Genomic DNA, 16,671 nt, shown 5'->3' on the forward strand with positions numbered 1-16,671 from the left:
TGGGTGCAGAGGTTACACTGGGGAGCTGGATATCTATGCCAAGCAGATGGCAGAGCCGGTGCCAGCCTCGGCCCTTTTTGGCAGCAGGTTTACTCAAGCACGTCGTCGTCTTTTCACGCATATTTACAAGTGTTTTCAGACCGATTCAGTCAAAATGGTTTGGACTTGTTTACGAAAAGGGAGGCTTAGTTCATTGGCCGTGCATAATGGGATTTTCGCTGAGGAAGAGCGGTGAGGAGGAGTGTGTTTCTGCGACACTAATGAAGGCTCACAATTGGCAGAATGGGGGTGTTGTTTTCTCCGGGCGGAAGATGCACCCATGAGTTACGCACACTCACACAACACTCATTCTCCGTGAATCTCGCACTCAAACATACACACACACACACATTGTAGCACTCATATTGCTGATAAACACATTTGTATTGTATTTTCTCTGCCTGTGGACTTATGTGTGTGTTATATGTGTGATGTATTGGACACAGGCTGCATCTGTTCAAACATAATGTGTTCGGTGTGATTCTCATGACACACGGCCAAATGAACTTAAAGTTGAGAAACCGCTTCCTCGTCTCTCACAGCTCAGCTCTCAGCATGTCAGCAGATGTTTTTGTTCATCTAAACTCTGCTCCTTCGCTTCTCATCACCTCATCATGAATACACAGTTTTCTATTTTCCATTGTTAAAGAGCTTTTCTGTCCACCGTCCTGTGTTACAGCAATTTTTAACGGCTGAATCACATGAGATGAGTCCACTGTAATGCGGACAGAGATTCCATGTAGAGAAAAGAACAAGGGTCGATTGTCTTGAGGAAAAGTCAACGTCTGGAAGTCTTTAGGATCTCTATAACTTCCAGAGGAGAATGAGTGCATACCATGATGTAAATGACATTTTGGTTAAAGGAAAAGTCAAATTCAGACATTCTGATTCGCTAATGAGTCAAACCAGACCATGACATTTGGATTTTGTGTCATTATTGCAATTTGAAAAGGTCAAGGAGGTTGAGAGCTTTTACAGCTGCTAAACGTGAAACAAATTTTCCATCTGAAATCTGAAATCTTTATCTCATTATAAGTTTTATGGTAATAATCGGGGCCTCGCAGGTCTTGGTCCGTGACAGTGGTGAGATCAAGACCTCCCTTTGTTTGTCATCTATCAGTGTAAGTCTTGTCCCATTCCAAGAAAAAAGTTTCTTTTGAATGCTGCATAGGTAGTAGATAGATAGTAAATCCATGAACTTACTGACTTGTACAGTAAGTACAAGTAAATACTTACAGCAAGAGTGGCATGGATGAACTCACATCAAGAAAAAGTATAGTTAAGTTTTAGTTTACTGACACTTTTTGGAGCTTTGAAATCTTTGTTTTGCCTGATTTACAGAAACTGTGTGTAAGATTTCTGTAGGAGAACGTATGGTGGCTTAGAAAAACATGCAAAAGACCCTCTCGAGAACCAGTGTTTGGTTTGTCTGTTCTGGGCTACTGTAGAAACATGGCGGACCAACATGGCAGGCTCTGTGTAAGAGGACCAGCTCTCTAGGTAGATATAAAGGGCTCATTCTAAGTTAATGAAACCACAACAACTCTTATTTTCAGTTAATTCCACACAAAGTAAAACATACTTGGTAGTATTTTATTACATTTCTTCCAAGTCCATTCAACTAGATGCCATTAAATTCTACACATTGCACCTTTAAGGGATCACTCTGCCTGGGATCATTTTGTTATGTGGAGTTAATTTACTCCCCAAAAATATATAAATAGTATCAATTCTGACTTAACTGAAACAGCTTTACAGAAATAGTGCAAAATCCACGTCTCTTGACATGCCAAGAGTTAGTGGCTGTCACGCTAGCTGTTTCCCCCTGTTTCAAGTCTTTATGCTAAGCTACGCTAAACTGCCTTCCTATTTAACAGACATATATGAGATTGGTATCCATCTTCTCAGCTAATGTTCAGCAAGAAAGCGAACAAGCCTGTTCTGTTAACTCCTTTAACTGTTAGCCCACGCTGTCATTCACTGGAAAAATAAAAATGAATGAGACATTTTATAGTAAGAAATTATTCTAACATGTGTAGGGGGTTTTCTTTTTCCATTGACTGTTTTTCACGTTTGCTTCAGTTGTAACTGATCAGGCCAACTTTGCTGAAGAGTGATTTTAGGTCCGACACAGGAATCAGACTCGAGGGCGTCGGCCCGTCCTGTCCTGTCCTGTCCTGTTCGCTTGGAGATGAGTCTGTTCTCCTAACTGCTGCGGAAGCTGTAGGTCCCTCTTTACCTCATCAATCACACTAAATGAGACCATTCACCATTAGGGAGACATGGCCTCAAATAACCTGGCACACCTGCACCTTTTTTTCTATTTCCAGCCGTCGTCTGTTTTCCTCATGGACTTCTATTTAACTTACTTTTTTCTCTAGTGAATATATCTTGCAGCACTTGACAGTACTTGACTGACTAAAAAAATAAGTTGAGATATTTTCTGCAGAGTAGTTATGTCTGGAGGCCTTTGCGTCGCTTCATACCCTCTAATTTTTCAGGGGTCACTCAGAGGCCTCCTTTATTCACTCCCACACGCCAAATTGGCAACAAATAGATTTATTGTGTTGTTTTGAGACTGTAGATGAATGTAGTGAACATTGGGTCAACAGTGTCTCCGCCTCGAGGCCTCCCTATCTGTATCTGTGTTTACAGAGCTTTCATTTTGGTTCACGAAAAGCTTTCAAGTCAGAGCGACAGGCAAAGAACAGCTGAGCCTCCTAAAGGAAAAATACCCACAATTCCCTTATCAAGAAGAGAGAGAGAGAGACAGAGAGACCAGGAGGGAGCGAACGAGAAAGGGATAATTTAAAAAAAAAAGTGTGACTGTTTCTATTTTTAAACCCAGTGGGTGCTGTGGCTGCTAAGTTTAGCTCACTGTTTGTGTTTCCTCGTAGAAGGTCCTGAAGTGCAATCAGTCACCTTAGCTCAGGTTTAATCCTGCTGCAGGTCAGGATTAAGAGGTGCAGTAAACACAGAGTTGATCTCTGCTGAGGAAATGAGCCCTACTCTGGATTTGGTATCGCTTTTTATTTCTTAGGCCGACACTTTTTGGCCAATAAGTAATCATCAGATCCTATGGTACTGGTTCTATATGTGCCTTGTTCAAGGACAGCTTATTAAATTTAATCAATAATCACTGCATGACAAATATTCATAACTATACAGTGACACTCAATACACCCAATACCCAGACACCCAATAAAAACTGCATGTTTAGAGAAAAAATCACATCAAAATTGTGCAATTAACATGTTGCCTTTCAACTTATCCTACATTACTTACAGAAAACCAGCAGGTGTAAATAGTTAAGATGGAGTTGTCCATCTGGAACATTGTTCCTGGCCTACAGTGTCGTTTTGGACCACTGGCCACCATGACCGGCTGTAATGTGTTTCTCTGACTTTTTCCCTCCCAGTTGTTCTTCCCATGCCTACAGATAGAGGTAATGAAACTGCCAGAGTGCAGGAAGAGAGGGTTAAAATGTGACCAACAATAAACCTCCAATCACACGCACACACACACACACACGTATCATTATTCGGCCCCTGATTTGTATTCTATGGCCGCTGTGGTGGACTTGAGTTATGAGCCCTCCTACTTTGAGTAGTGTAGTATTAACCAGAGGGACAGAGATGCAGTCTAACCTCCATCCTCCATGTGCACATATCCACTGTAATATTTCCATGTTTTTTGTGTATCTTGTTATGATAATATCTCGTTCAGCTGGCTCGGTCAGAATGAAATATGAACTGTGAAATAAGGCTCATTCATCACCGCATCTATCTGATGAGCGCTAATGGTTGTGAAGGGAGCGTAAAAACGAAACATACAAAAATGTAAAACTTGGGCTACAGGCAGGCAGAGAGATGAGGAAGGAGACTGAAGGAATGTGAGGAAGGGCTGAGGGGAAAGGAGAGGAGGGCACGGGGGCAAAAGAAGGACATAAATCACTGAATACAGTAACTGTCACTACCCGTGAATCACCTGCATTTCTGATTTCCTCTGGGTGGGCCACAGAGGGATTGTGATAAAGAGGGAACCATAAAGGAAGTGAGTTGCATAAAAATGGTAAAGGGGGAAAATAGGACATAAACTGTTACATAAATAGCTAAATACACCAACAATACATATTATTATGTATAACCATAACCATAATCATATAGTGATGGTACAGCAGTATAGAACATATATATGATTAACATAACCTACACTGACTGGTGTAGATTTACAGTATGAAGAGAGTTACTGTAGCTTTAGCTGGGTAGCTGAAATTAAACACACACCCTGGAGCAATGGTTGCCCCTTGATGTATATGAAAACCCTCACCTAATTATCATATCAGAACAAGAAAAACTGAAGTTGTGTTGAGAAAAAATGGGAAAAGCTACTTAGAGAAAAGTAGATACATCTTAAAATTTGTGCTAAGACCAAAAAAAAATAGGAAAAATAGACATAAATAAAACTACATTTAGCACATTTTGTCAGTTTTGGGACTACATAATTAACCAAGTAATTGCAAGGTTACAGTAATTATGATTATTAGAGTAGTTTTGCTCAACAACAGTTTTATTATCATGTCCCTCTCTCCTTCCTTCTTTCTCTCTCAATCCAACCGGTCGAGACAGATGGCTGCCCACCTAGAGCCCGGTTCTGCTCGAGGTTTCATCCCGTTAAAGGGATGCCCTCGCCAAGTGCTGCTCATGGGAGGAATGATGGGCCACTGTAACAGTACAGTCCAGACCTGCTCTATATGAAAAAGTGTCCTGAGATAACTTCTGTTGTGATTTGGCACTGTATAAATACATTTTAATAAAATCTTTTGTTGCGTGGTAAACAGTGGAAATATGACACTCAATCTACTAGCAATGTGTTTTCACTAGATATAACGTGAATCTCCTCGCCTTAATCCATTATAGAAAATAAAATGTATCCACAGAGTACATTAACATTTGAAGACATTGTCGCTTTTGAAGATCTGATGGTCATGTTATATAATTTGTGATGTTGTGCTGAACAATCCTAGCTGTACATTGCTCCTGGGTCAGACCTGATGCAAAAATTTAAACTTTTACTCATCTTTTTCCTTCTCATTTTAGACTTTATCCTCCAGCATGTCCCTTCTAAAAAAGACATCTTATGAATACACAAAGATCTTGTACGCACTGAACCACACACATTAATAAACATACGCAGTGACAATTTTCAAGCCCAGAAAGGCATGAAGTGGAAGCCCTGTTACTTCTTCATGGTCCAGTGACTTGCATCCTCACCTGATACTGATGTTGAAGTAATGAGAAAGACAGCAGAGCAGCTTGCCTCTCTGTTTACCTCCTTCCTTGTCTGCACAGCAAATCAAAGGGTGAGCTGAGGACATGAGATGAGCTAATACTCACCATGTGGTCACAGTATTACATTTTCTAATAAATGTGTGTGTGTGTGTGTGTTCGCATCAGGGTTTGGGCTTGGTCGGTCCACAGGGAGTCATATTTTACATTAGCTGCTTTTTGTCCGCCAATGGTACAAATTGGTCTGTAGCTGGTCTGTAGCTGTACAGTAAACATCCTCATCTAATGACCTGCTGTTTTTGCAGTCTCATACGTGCACTCACGATTTGAACTTCTTACCGCTCTCTAGTGGAGCACGACGCTGTATGGGTGGATACCAGGAATTACAGTGTTGAGTTACAGCAGCTTATCTATGTGATTTGTCCTCAGAGAGATGAGGTCTGTGTTTTCTCCAATAAACTGATATATTTTACTTTTATTAAATATTGCCTATCAGCCAGTCTTATCTGTTTATATTGGAAATTATCCAGCTACATTTTTTCATTTTTCATATAAGAGACATTACAGCCCAGATCATTATCCCAGTGTTGAGTAGGCGCGGTGGCGTTTGGGTTTAAACATTTCAGTTGGGTTTACTCATCACTAAGGAGTACACTCAGCCTGTGTAAACACTTACGTGATGTCTTGGTGGCTCTGGAGGAGTTGGGGTTGAAAAATTTACCCTGATGATGTCATTTTGTGGACATTTAGGAGGCAGGAGGCTCAAATTGGAAGATGCTGTTGAGTGGCATTATAGGAATTGTAGGATTCTGTGTTTTTGCTTAGCTTTAGGGACTGAAATGCAGGATACATCTGCCTCTGCTGCATACATTTTGACAACTATTGTGAGTCCCCAAACTTTATGGAAGTAAATACTACATTATTAACTTTTAAACTCCTCTGCGATTTCTAGCTGGGAAACCAGACTGTCTCACACACTAGCATATTCAACCGGGGGCATGAATAACCTTTTTAATATGAGTTTCATGACCTTTTAGATATTAACATGCTTCTTTAATTATGAGAGCGATGATAATTATTTAAATACTGTTCCTTACTTATTTATGCTGCTTTTATCTGTTTTTGGACTGATTTGCTTGTTTGGTTGCGTACACTGTACTGGTACTCTTCACAAAAGTTCCTAATGGAAAAAGTGAACTGAAGTTGTCTGATAAAAATAATGGGAGCACTTCTTTAAATGAAATTGAATGAAATTAAATGTGTGTATGATTTTTCGCAGGAAAGACACAAAAACACAAAATTATTTGCCATCTAGGATGTAAATTAGTAGAGGGACCAGTCAAAACATTAAAGTTATTTTGAATGTGTTTATTTGAATGTGTTTTTTGGCCTCAACCATTTTAACAAGCGTATTTTAATGACTGGCCCCTGATTGTCCTCCAACCTGCTAACAAGGCTAGCACATATGATATATGATATTATTTCACAAGATAAAAAGCTATAAAACAACTGATTAGCCCATAAAATGGCACACTACTTGATTTAGAATTGTTGAAAGGAAGTGTTTGGCTGTCTAGTGTTGAATTGTTTTTTGTGGTTAAAATGTGAGTGTGTAGAGTGGACATTAGCATAAAGCTAGCATATGTTACTTATTGTAATGCACTGTGCTGTTGTGCTTATGCAGTGGAATGGTGTGTTGTGTGAGTTGAATCAAAGGCATTCGAAGCCCCTTCTCCCCTCTGCCCTCTCCCCCAAGACCAGATGGTGTCTCTTTAGGCCTTCTAATGAATATTGATATGAGGGGTCTTGGTTAACAACAGGGGGGTACAAGGACTGGGCCAGAGACCCCCAAAAACTGGCACATAGTAAAGGTCTGCATTGAGGGGACCGGGTGTGTACTGGATTTATTTTTTGAAGAAAGGGAGCATTTGGACCTTAAAGTGCCACATCACTGCATAACAAAGTCACTTTCTAATGCGCATAAGCTCCAACATGTCCCATATTGGTTAACTGACTCGTACAAATTAATATGGATTAAGAGCTAATGAGTGTGAATTAGGCGCCAGAGTGATGTCATCCAGAGGATGTGTAAAGCTTTGATGTGAAGTGAGGAAATTGGATTTTTTTAAAAAGAAGAACATGAAATGAAAGAGACTTTGACGCAAAACACTGATGGACTGAGATGGGAAATGCTGATAGTGTGAAAACAAATTGTCAGGAGTGAAGGAGTGGAAGGTAAAGAGATGGACAGGTTAAGCTATGGGCACCGTTAATCCATCCTCTGGCAACGCTCCTGAGTTGAAAGCTGCTCTCTTCAAGTCCTCAGCTTGTTCCCGCCCTCACTCATCCTGAAGCTGAAGCTCCGCCAGCGCCCCGGGGCATAGCAGTCTGACCCTGGATACCGGGGTGAAGAGTTCCTCAGTGGAAAAGCCTAAACTCAGCATGCCCACCTTTAATTTGCTAGTTCCAGGAGCCCGGTGTTGGTGTGGGTGTGAGCGGGAATGGCGGGTGTATGGATGAAGGTAATTGTGTTAATACCCTCCACCGTGTCCCTCCAGCTGGTCTTGGTGTGCAGGCCAGCTGTAGCCCCCTGCTGTGCCACTTTATTGGGAATAAACATCCATTCAGAGGGCAAGTGGATCAAAGTGGTGAGGAAATAATCCCACACTGGTTGTTTGCTCAGTACAAAATCATCTTTTTTAGTTTTTTTTTCTTCCCAGAGTCATGTTGTATTTTGTTCCCTCTGCAGTTTGTCAGGAAACATTAGTAGGCACACAGCAACTCATCCACACACACACACACACACACACACACACACACACACACATACACACGCAGCACCATTAAAGCTGCAATGATGAACCGAGGCTGTGTCAGCTATTTATAACTCAAAACTAGACTTCTGTGGCTGTAAGGCTAAAGGGCAGACAGGCAGAGCAAGGCAGTGAAAAGAGAAAGATGTGACGAAGGAGAGACAGAAGGAAGGAAAGAGGACTCCGGAGAAGATGATGCAGTGTTACAGAGGAGGACACGCGGTTCACACAGCTGGTTGTCATTTAGCTTTTCACTGTGAGGACACAACCTTTACTGTCAAATATAGCCCCTGTAGCTCTTAGATAATGAGACAGAGCGTCAGACAGCTGCATGGCGCTGAGGGCATCCATTAAGGAAGGGACAAAAATATATCAACCATAATAATAAAGTTTCAGCTTCTTTTAATGACAATATTGGGATATCTGACAGTGGATACAAGGGGAAATGTTTAGTTAATACATTTCTGTTTTATTTTTACTCCTACAAATGTGGAAATTTGATGATTAGATGATCTAGATATGAAAGTTTATCATTTAATGTTTAGTTATTTCAGTAATAACAGAGGTGGTATTTCACACCAAGATATACTTTAAGCCTTCAAAGGGTCTCAAGATAAATCTGAAGGGTCATGAGATGATTAAAGGGATAAGAAATTCCTCCTGCACAAAATTGTGTTTATTTTTTGCCACGTTTTCTCTCTAATTGTCAGTTATTTTTCTTGTGAAATTCTAGATAGTGTTATCTTCTCATCATAATGAGTATGTGGGCATACACACGTGTCTGTCTATATTGAGTGAATTGGGGGTGGACGCTTCCTGCCTCCTGAAAGCCTAACTTTGACAGGCGTTTAGCTGGCAGGGGGGGGGTTACTTCATTTGACAATAGAAGAGGGCATCGCTGAGAAAAATAAAGAGAGGGAGAGAGAGAGAGAGAGATAGAGATAGAGAGCAGAGGGGGAAGGGAGGAGGGAGAGCGGTATCAGACTCAGGGATAAGGCAGCTGGGACAGGCTGCTTGGCTGGAAGCAGGTTGTATTGTGCTATTTTCCTTCCCAAACGAGTCAGAGACACTCTGCAAGTGGAGGAAAGTGCTTCTGACACACAGCATCTACACTCCCATCTATTTGAGTTCATAGTATCCGGATCTTCTACTTGTCTTTTTTTTTTTTTTACCAGTGACAGAAGAGAGGACTTGTTGGTGTCGATTTTGTTTTCCCGCAATATTTAGAACATTTTATATTTGCCATGGTGCTGGTGTAGGAATGGTGGTCTACTTGAAGAAAAGCATCCGCTCTCTGCTGTCTGTCTTCAAGAAGAAGGGTGAGTGCTGAGATACATGGAGGAATTTAGCAGGCTGTAGCTCTGACTTCAGACTGTTGACACAAATGGACATTGGTTTATATTACATTAACACCCCTTTCTTTGCTTTGATGGAGTTTACTGGAGTCTGGTTGACTTTTTTTTCCAATACTTCATGTACCCTAAATGTCGAAGCTATGAAGACATTGATCTGTGGTTTTACTTGAGTGGAAAGATGATAATTGCTCATTTGTCGTGCACGTCTGTTTCTTAAAGCTTAGACGCATAACCACACACAAACTGGCATGCTAGAATTAGTGTTAAAGGCAATTTAGGGGTGCTCTCTAATGAGATAAAGGGCTTAACTGACTTTTTTGGTCTTAATCAACCAAGAGACCTAAACCTCCTGGTGGGGTCCAATGAATCTCAGGGCGGGCTTTTCCTCCAATTAATCCCAACTGGTATTTACAGAAGCGTTTATGTGAGCAATGCATGTGAGGAAATGCTGAAAAACTATGTCTAATGGAGGTCTTTAGACTTCAGGTTCACAATGAACAGAGATTTCCCACAGCGACACACAGGGGAGGGCATTGTGTCTGGGCATGACTGGCTGCCTCACCTGTGTGAATGTTGGGAAGATAGGGGTGGTGTGAGTGGTGGTGTGACTTGCTGAAACACACACAAACACACAGACATGTACAGTGTGTACATTCACACAAGCAGAGGATTACCTAGCCAGGTGAAACTGAGAGCCACAGTGTTGGAAGTGACAAAAGGAGGGAAAACGGACACCTCACGTTGACTTTTGTTTGGCAGAGGGACATTTAACACGAGCCATTTACTGTGCGTCATGCTCAACACGATGACTGATAAATGATTGCACGGATGAGCATAAATTCATGACACTGTTTGTACTGTTTTGACAGTTTAATTGGACTAAAGCTTAAGACATCCTCTCTATTTCAGTAGTGTGGGTCACGGTGCCAGTACGACCTTCTAGCTTTCCCTATATTGATCACAATCAAACTAGCACCCAATTTTACCTGTTTAATCTGTCTCCTTCTGTTTAGTCTCATTGTCTTTTGGCTGTCCTTTGACATTGAGCAAAGCCGTCCTGAAGGAAGCACCTGGTGCAGTTCCCACGCAGGAGGCCACTCAGGAGGCCACGCAGCAGGGAGGCTGTGGCATCTTTGCATGTGGACAATCCAGATTATCTAATCCCCCTAGAGACTAGCAAGGAAGATAGATACTGCAAGGAGATTAGCCTGGCATTGGTTTAATGTTAAGGATTGAGACAATCTGGGATGTCTGCCCAGCAAACTGCTCAAGTGATGAGATTTGAAGAGAGTGTGCTGTGTCAAAGGTGCACCGTTAAACACACACATACTCATGGCCAGGTGGAAGTGCGCAGGATTCATTTTAAAGCTGATAAATGTTTTTGGCAGATGGACACCTGTTGAATCTGTTTCTATGTGCATTGATGTTTGTAAGACGACAATGAAGTACTAGTGGAAAGCCTTGTGATTTGAATGAAGCTGATGAATTACTAAATACAGCATTTGGTCACGACAATCTTCTGTTGACTTTCATATAAACCAACTGTATTAATCTTCTTCCCTCTCCATCCTAATAGCTGGCCCCAAAGGGAATGAGGACCAGAAGAGGCTGACGGTGCACTTCACCACCTCGCAGCACTACCAGGAGAATGTATTCATAGAGGGCAGCAGGCCTCAGTACCTGGAGGACCTGCACACTGAGGCTCAAGAGGGACTCAAGATACTACAGCAGGAAGGTCAGACATATTCAGAGGGTCTTAACAATACATATTAAAACACATCAGTTCATACTGTACAGAGACTCCCATATATTTAGTTACTATACACATGCCAAGTTAATGTACACCCACCTAAAATGAAGGCCACAATTACAAGCTACCATAATATTTCATGACTGACCCTGCTAATATAGTAAATAATAATGAAGACTATAAAGTTATTTCTGAAAAAATTACATATGAAATATTACAAATTCTGTGTTTTTGTAACTTATTTCTGCATGAAGATAACTTGCTGCTTTTGGTTCACACAGAACACAAGAATGGAGTAAACTTTCTTGACAATGAGAGCATTGTTGTAAGTATCCCAAAAGCTCTGTGGATAATCTATCATTTTTCTTGCACTTGCTTCACATAAAGAATACCACCTAAGTAAATTCTACTGTCATTGTGTGTATCACCTGCAGTCCACGGACACTCTGCGTCCGGAGCAGGATATCAGCTCCAAGGATGAAGGTGGCTCTCCGGACTCGAAATCCACCACCGGGAATACTGATAGCACAGTAACTTCTGCCGTGTCAACTAGGCCTGTGCTCACCCGCCAAGGTAAACGAAAACACTCTGTGTGTGTAGAGAGCGAGACCTGAAAAGGAAGCATCTGTGTCTCATTCATCCTAAAGAAATAAGGGATAATCATAGCACTTCTGCATGTGAAAGCGCTTCGGGTTTACTGCTTTATGACGACTCATAGGCATGCACTTATTTAGCATGCACGTCTCATTCCCAGCTGCTCGGTGCCTCTGCAGTCATGGTGTGATATCAAAGGAAGACGAACTTGAAACACACACTCACACACAGCTGAAGCTTCTTTTTCGGCTATTTAAAAGTTCTAAGCATATGAAGACAGTGCTGCGGCTACCTCTGCATATCACAGCTGGAAGGCAAATCCTTGCTGTGTGTGTGCATGAGTGTGTGTGAGTGCACTTTGTATTCTGATCCCGATTTCAAGCAACACTTTTGAAATACTTTTGAAAACAACTCCCCAATAAACTTCACTGTATTTCAACACATTATAGTGTTTGTTCCCGGTTATTGTCAAAAAATAACCCTCCTCAAATTCAATTAAAAAGAGAGTTTTTCCTCTGTCTCTCAGGTTCTACATTCAAGCCTCTGAATCCAGTCAAAAGGTTGGATAAGAGCAGGAAAAGGAGCAGGAGGACCACCATCATGGGTATTCCCAACCAGGTCCAGAAAGAACTTGGTATGTCCATTATCCTTGCTGACTGTGTGGTCATCATATATCACTGGTGGTATACATGTTATTGACAGTGATCCGCCCTCTTTCCAGCATTGCACAGAAGCTCCACCTTCCAGCAGCTTGTATCTACCCAGCTCCCTAATCACAATGGACAGGTCACTGACAGCCAATCAGGTGTTGTTATCATCCCTACGGTTGATGGAGAGACTCCAGTGGCGAATAAGGAGGGTGCGAGAGTACACCTTTCAGAGCTAGAGGTAAGGTGCTCCAGAAGGAATTAATTAATTTAGAATAGTTTTATCATACAGTACAGTTGTCATGTTTGTTTCTTACCACTTATAAATGGAGCTGGTCTCTCTTCTCCTGAACAGGCATCTGGAGATGAGCAACGGCTGAGGAAGCACCTCCAGGCAGTCTACCAGGATGAGCAGCTTGTCAGCCACCAGGGCTTTGGCTCCTATCTCTGCCCTTCATCCGTCCTGAGACCCAAGTCTGTCGCTGTACCTGGAATGACCACTTCTTCCTCCTTCTCTCCTTCCATGTTTAGCTTCCTCCAGGAACCCCAGGTCAGAACAAAATCAGACTGTTAGTCTTCTGAAACTTTAAACTTATATAGAATGTGTGAATGTAATAAAGTCTTGGCCATCTTGACTGTTCACACATAGCTGTAAAATCCCTGTTTGTTTGTTTGTTTTTTTCTAGGGCCCAGTGATGTCCATCTCTCCTCAGGCCACCTACCTGTCAACAATCATCCCTAATGCAGTGTTGCCAGCCGCAATTGACGTCATTGAGATTGACCGCAGCAGCAGCCGGACACGTGGCAACAGTGTCAACCTCAGCGGGAGTGTTCGCACAATAAGCAAGAACAGCCTGGCATCCTTGGACTCATCAGTCAGTCCTTCGTTGACTAGAAGATCAGATGGTGATGGTTCCCAGACTGACAATTCCCACAGCACCTCCACACCGATGCCCACGTCAGTTTCAGGGTCAAACTGGAGCGAGTCATCCAAGACTGTTATTTCAAACTCTTCCCCTATCTCCTCCAAAGCTAGCACACGCAGCTATAACTCACAAAAAATGGGTCTCAGTGTGCAGGAAAGTGAGATTGAACAGTCTGGTAGGGACCAAGACCTTGTCAGTGTCAGCATAATTAGCTGCCCCAGCAGTAAAAATGAAAATATAGTTACAGGAGAAGATTTGGAGTGTGATGCATTAGCGGCTGCTGGGGAGGATGCAAAGAACAAACGGAACTGCACTCGTAGTCTTTCAGTTATGAAGACGAAGCAACCCCCAGCACCTCCACAGAGAACAAACTCTCTGCATGGGAATAAGATCAGGGGCAACTTAAAGTTTCAAGTGGAGCGTAAAGATCTCAATGGTTCTGCATCTGGAGAGGTAGCAACTGCTACAGGAAATATTCTAACAAAGGATGAGATCAAATCCGTAACTGCAAATACTGGTAAGATCCCAAACCTTGTATTGAACTCTACTGGCACCAGCTCTCAAGGTGGAGCAACAGACCCTCAATCAGAATCAAGCACCTCCTCCCCACAGAAAACTCCCTCAGAAGGTGGGAAATTTGAACGGACCATGTCCCCTTCCAGTGGCTACTCCAGTCAGAGTGGCACCCCAACACTTTCCCCAAAAGGGATCTCCCCAACTTCCCCAGACAAACAGAAGAAGAAACCTGTTAAACCAGAGAGATCTATGTCGCGAGCCTCCTCCTCAGCAGCTTCTCCTTCCTCCTCACTTACTTCTCTATCGTCTGGTACGTCTGAGCCTGTCAATCCAGATGTTTCCACAAGTAGCCCTAGCCTTCCTCCCCAGGGATCTCCGCCCACTGTTGCTGCAAAAGAACTTACACCAAATAAGTCTTCAGCTTTGAGTGCAGAAGTCAGAGAGCTGTTGAACATCCCGCCACCTCCCAAGGTCAAAGCACCATGTCCTCCTCCTCCAGAGACGTGGGTTCACAACAGACACACCTTTGAGCTCCTGTGTGGACCTTGCCCTAATGTTAGCAAAGTAACTCAGAAATCAGCACAGGTACAGGACAGCACAGTTAAACAAGCAGGAACCCAGACTGAAGCCAGCAAGGAGTTGCAGGTTTTAGTTGAAAAAGAGACAACTACAAAAAAAGCTGTGTCAGAATTGTCAGGAAGCAAAGAAAAGGCCGAGACATTGTTAGCAACACTTCCTGAGAGTGTCCATAAGGATCTCGAGAGTAGGGAATGTCCAGGTCCAAAACAAGAGACGTTGTTAATCCAGGACAGAGAAGAGGCAAATGCAGGTGTTCAGAGACAAGAGCAGACTAGTAGCCCTGTTGTGATGGACAAAGAGAGTCAAGGGACTCCAACTCCAAAGAAAGATCCCCCTCCTGTCATGAAGAAGCCTCGGACAGTACTGCACAGAGAAGCAAGTGTGTTGACAGAGCACTCAGTTGAGAAACAGCAAAAGGAAAGTTGTAGCATTGCTACGATAGAAGTTGATTTACAGGTTGAGAACCCTACAACCTCTTCACAGAGTGGGGTTACAGTTTTAGTTGATAAGTACGAGGATGAGGTGGACATAAGTGAAGTCCCATCCATGCAGACACTTTCTGTAGATGCCCCTAAAATAAGTAAGACCTCGCCACCACCTACCCCTCCCCCTACCTACCAACCTACACCTCCGATGTCAAGAAGGACACCTCCCTCATCAGTATCTGTTCCACCTGATGAATTACAGAGGGTACAGGAGGAAATCCAAGTCATAGAGTCTTGCTGGCCACCTCCTCCACCTCCTTTAGAAGGGGACTCAGTCTTTTATGGGGGGGATGAGATAGACTTTCCTCCTCCACCTCCACCCTTCATGGCCGACAATGTGCCAGATGTGACGAACAGTTGTACCCCAGAGATGGTTGTACCAAACACACCGAATGTGGTGCTAGAAGAAGTTAAAGAGGCAATTAAGGACTCAGGTGAAGCTGGGATATCTTTACATGGACAAGATTCAGACTTGCCTCCTTCTGTCACGCAAACAGTAGTAAATGAAAATAAACCAGACGTTGTCATGCAAGTTTCAAAAGCTACCGCTGATGGGAGTTCTTGCAGTCCATTGCAGACTGTTTCATCTGTTTCAGACAGTGTCCTCCCTCCACCAATGGAAGGGCCTCCTTTACCATCTACGACTAGAGCAGAGAGTCCATCACCAGTCTGTGCTTTAGTATCTCCTAGCAACTTCTTGAAGCCAGAATCTCTGAAAATTGAAGCTCAATTTCCCTCTGAGCCTCCCGTCAGCACCGAAGTTCCCCCTCAAATTACTGTCCCAGCAGCACCTCCTCTACCAGTAGAGAACTTAACCCCTGGGGTTAATTTCAGAAGGCAGCCCAGTGTAGCAAACAGAGACAACAGGAGCAAGGAGCTCCTTGCCCGCAACAAAAGTGCACCCATTCCTAAAGAGGATGCAAACATACCTCTTGTCACCCCCTCCTTACTTCAGATGGTTCGCCTCAGATCAGTCAACATGGTTGAAGATCAGGTGCAAGCTCCCTCAGAAGACAAGTTAACCATCGAGGGAGCTCCAGTTCAGGAACAATGCCCAGTGTCAAGCCCAGGACCTCACAACATCCCACAAAAGCCCATCCGCAAGTCCCTGTCTCTGAAATCTCCACCTCAGACAATTAAAGCATCATCTGTGACACTTAACACCCCTTCCATGCGCCTACAAGAAGCCATACGGATGAAAACTGCAGCCATGTCTTCAAGAGATGGTTTCCCATCCCGACTGGGTATGAGATCATCCGCATACAGCTATGTTAGTGAACCAGGGGCTTTGCCCTTGAAATCACCAGAAGGATGTGACATGCACAAGTCCCCAGCCTCTACTGCCAGCTTTATCTTCTCCAGGAGCACAAAAAAGGTTGTCATAGAGACTGCGGCTGCCTCTTCTCCTGAAGCTCAGGCAAGTCTGAAGCAAAGTTTGGCGGCTGAGCTCATGCAGTTTTCTGACCAATCAAATACTGCTGCTTTCTCCAATGGCAGTGTGAAGTCTGACAGACTTCCTCCACCAGTAGCCAAGAAACCATCCCATAGCAGCATCACTCCCTCTCAGAGTCTTCCTGCTTGTTCAACAAAGATGGATTTGAGTGTGGACGGAAATGGCACAATCGGAGCAATACACCATACAAGGGCAGTAACACCTCCTGAGACAACAAGTAAGAGCA

At 43.1% G+C, this 16,671-nt stretch overlaps 1 protein-coding gene across 1 annotated transcript in view; it reads left to right on the forward strand.

Moving 5' to 3' along the window:
- The window catches only part of kiaa1522 (KIAA1522 ortholog), a 37,731-nt gene that overhangs the window by 19,996 nt on the left and 1,064 nt on the right, over positions 1-16,671 (forward strand). The window contains exons 3-9 of the mRNA XM_053335025.1: positions 11,072-11,230; positions 11,527-11,570; positions 11,680-11,818; positions 12,366-12,473; positions 12,561-12,727; positions 12,842-13,036; positions 13,173-16,662. Of these exons, the coding sequence (XP_053191000.1) occupies positions 11,072-11,230; positions 11,527-11,570; positions 11,680-11,818; positions 12,366-12,473; positions 12,561-12,727; positions 12,842-13,036; positions 13,173-16,662 (4,302 nt within the window). The remainder of the gene's footprint in view (positions 1-11,071; positions 11,231-11,526; positions 11,571-11,679; positions 11,819-12,365; positions 12,474-12,560; positions 12,728-12,841; positions 13,037-13,172; positions 16,663-16,671) is intronic.

This window comes from Scomber japonicus, chromosome 15, assembly GCF_027409825.1.
Source record: "Scomber japonicus isolate fScoJap1 chromosome 15, fScoJap1.pri, whole genome shotgun sequence".
NCBI lineage: Eukaryota > Metazoa > Chordata > Actinopteri > Scombriformes > Scombridae > Scomber > Scomber japonicus.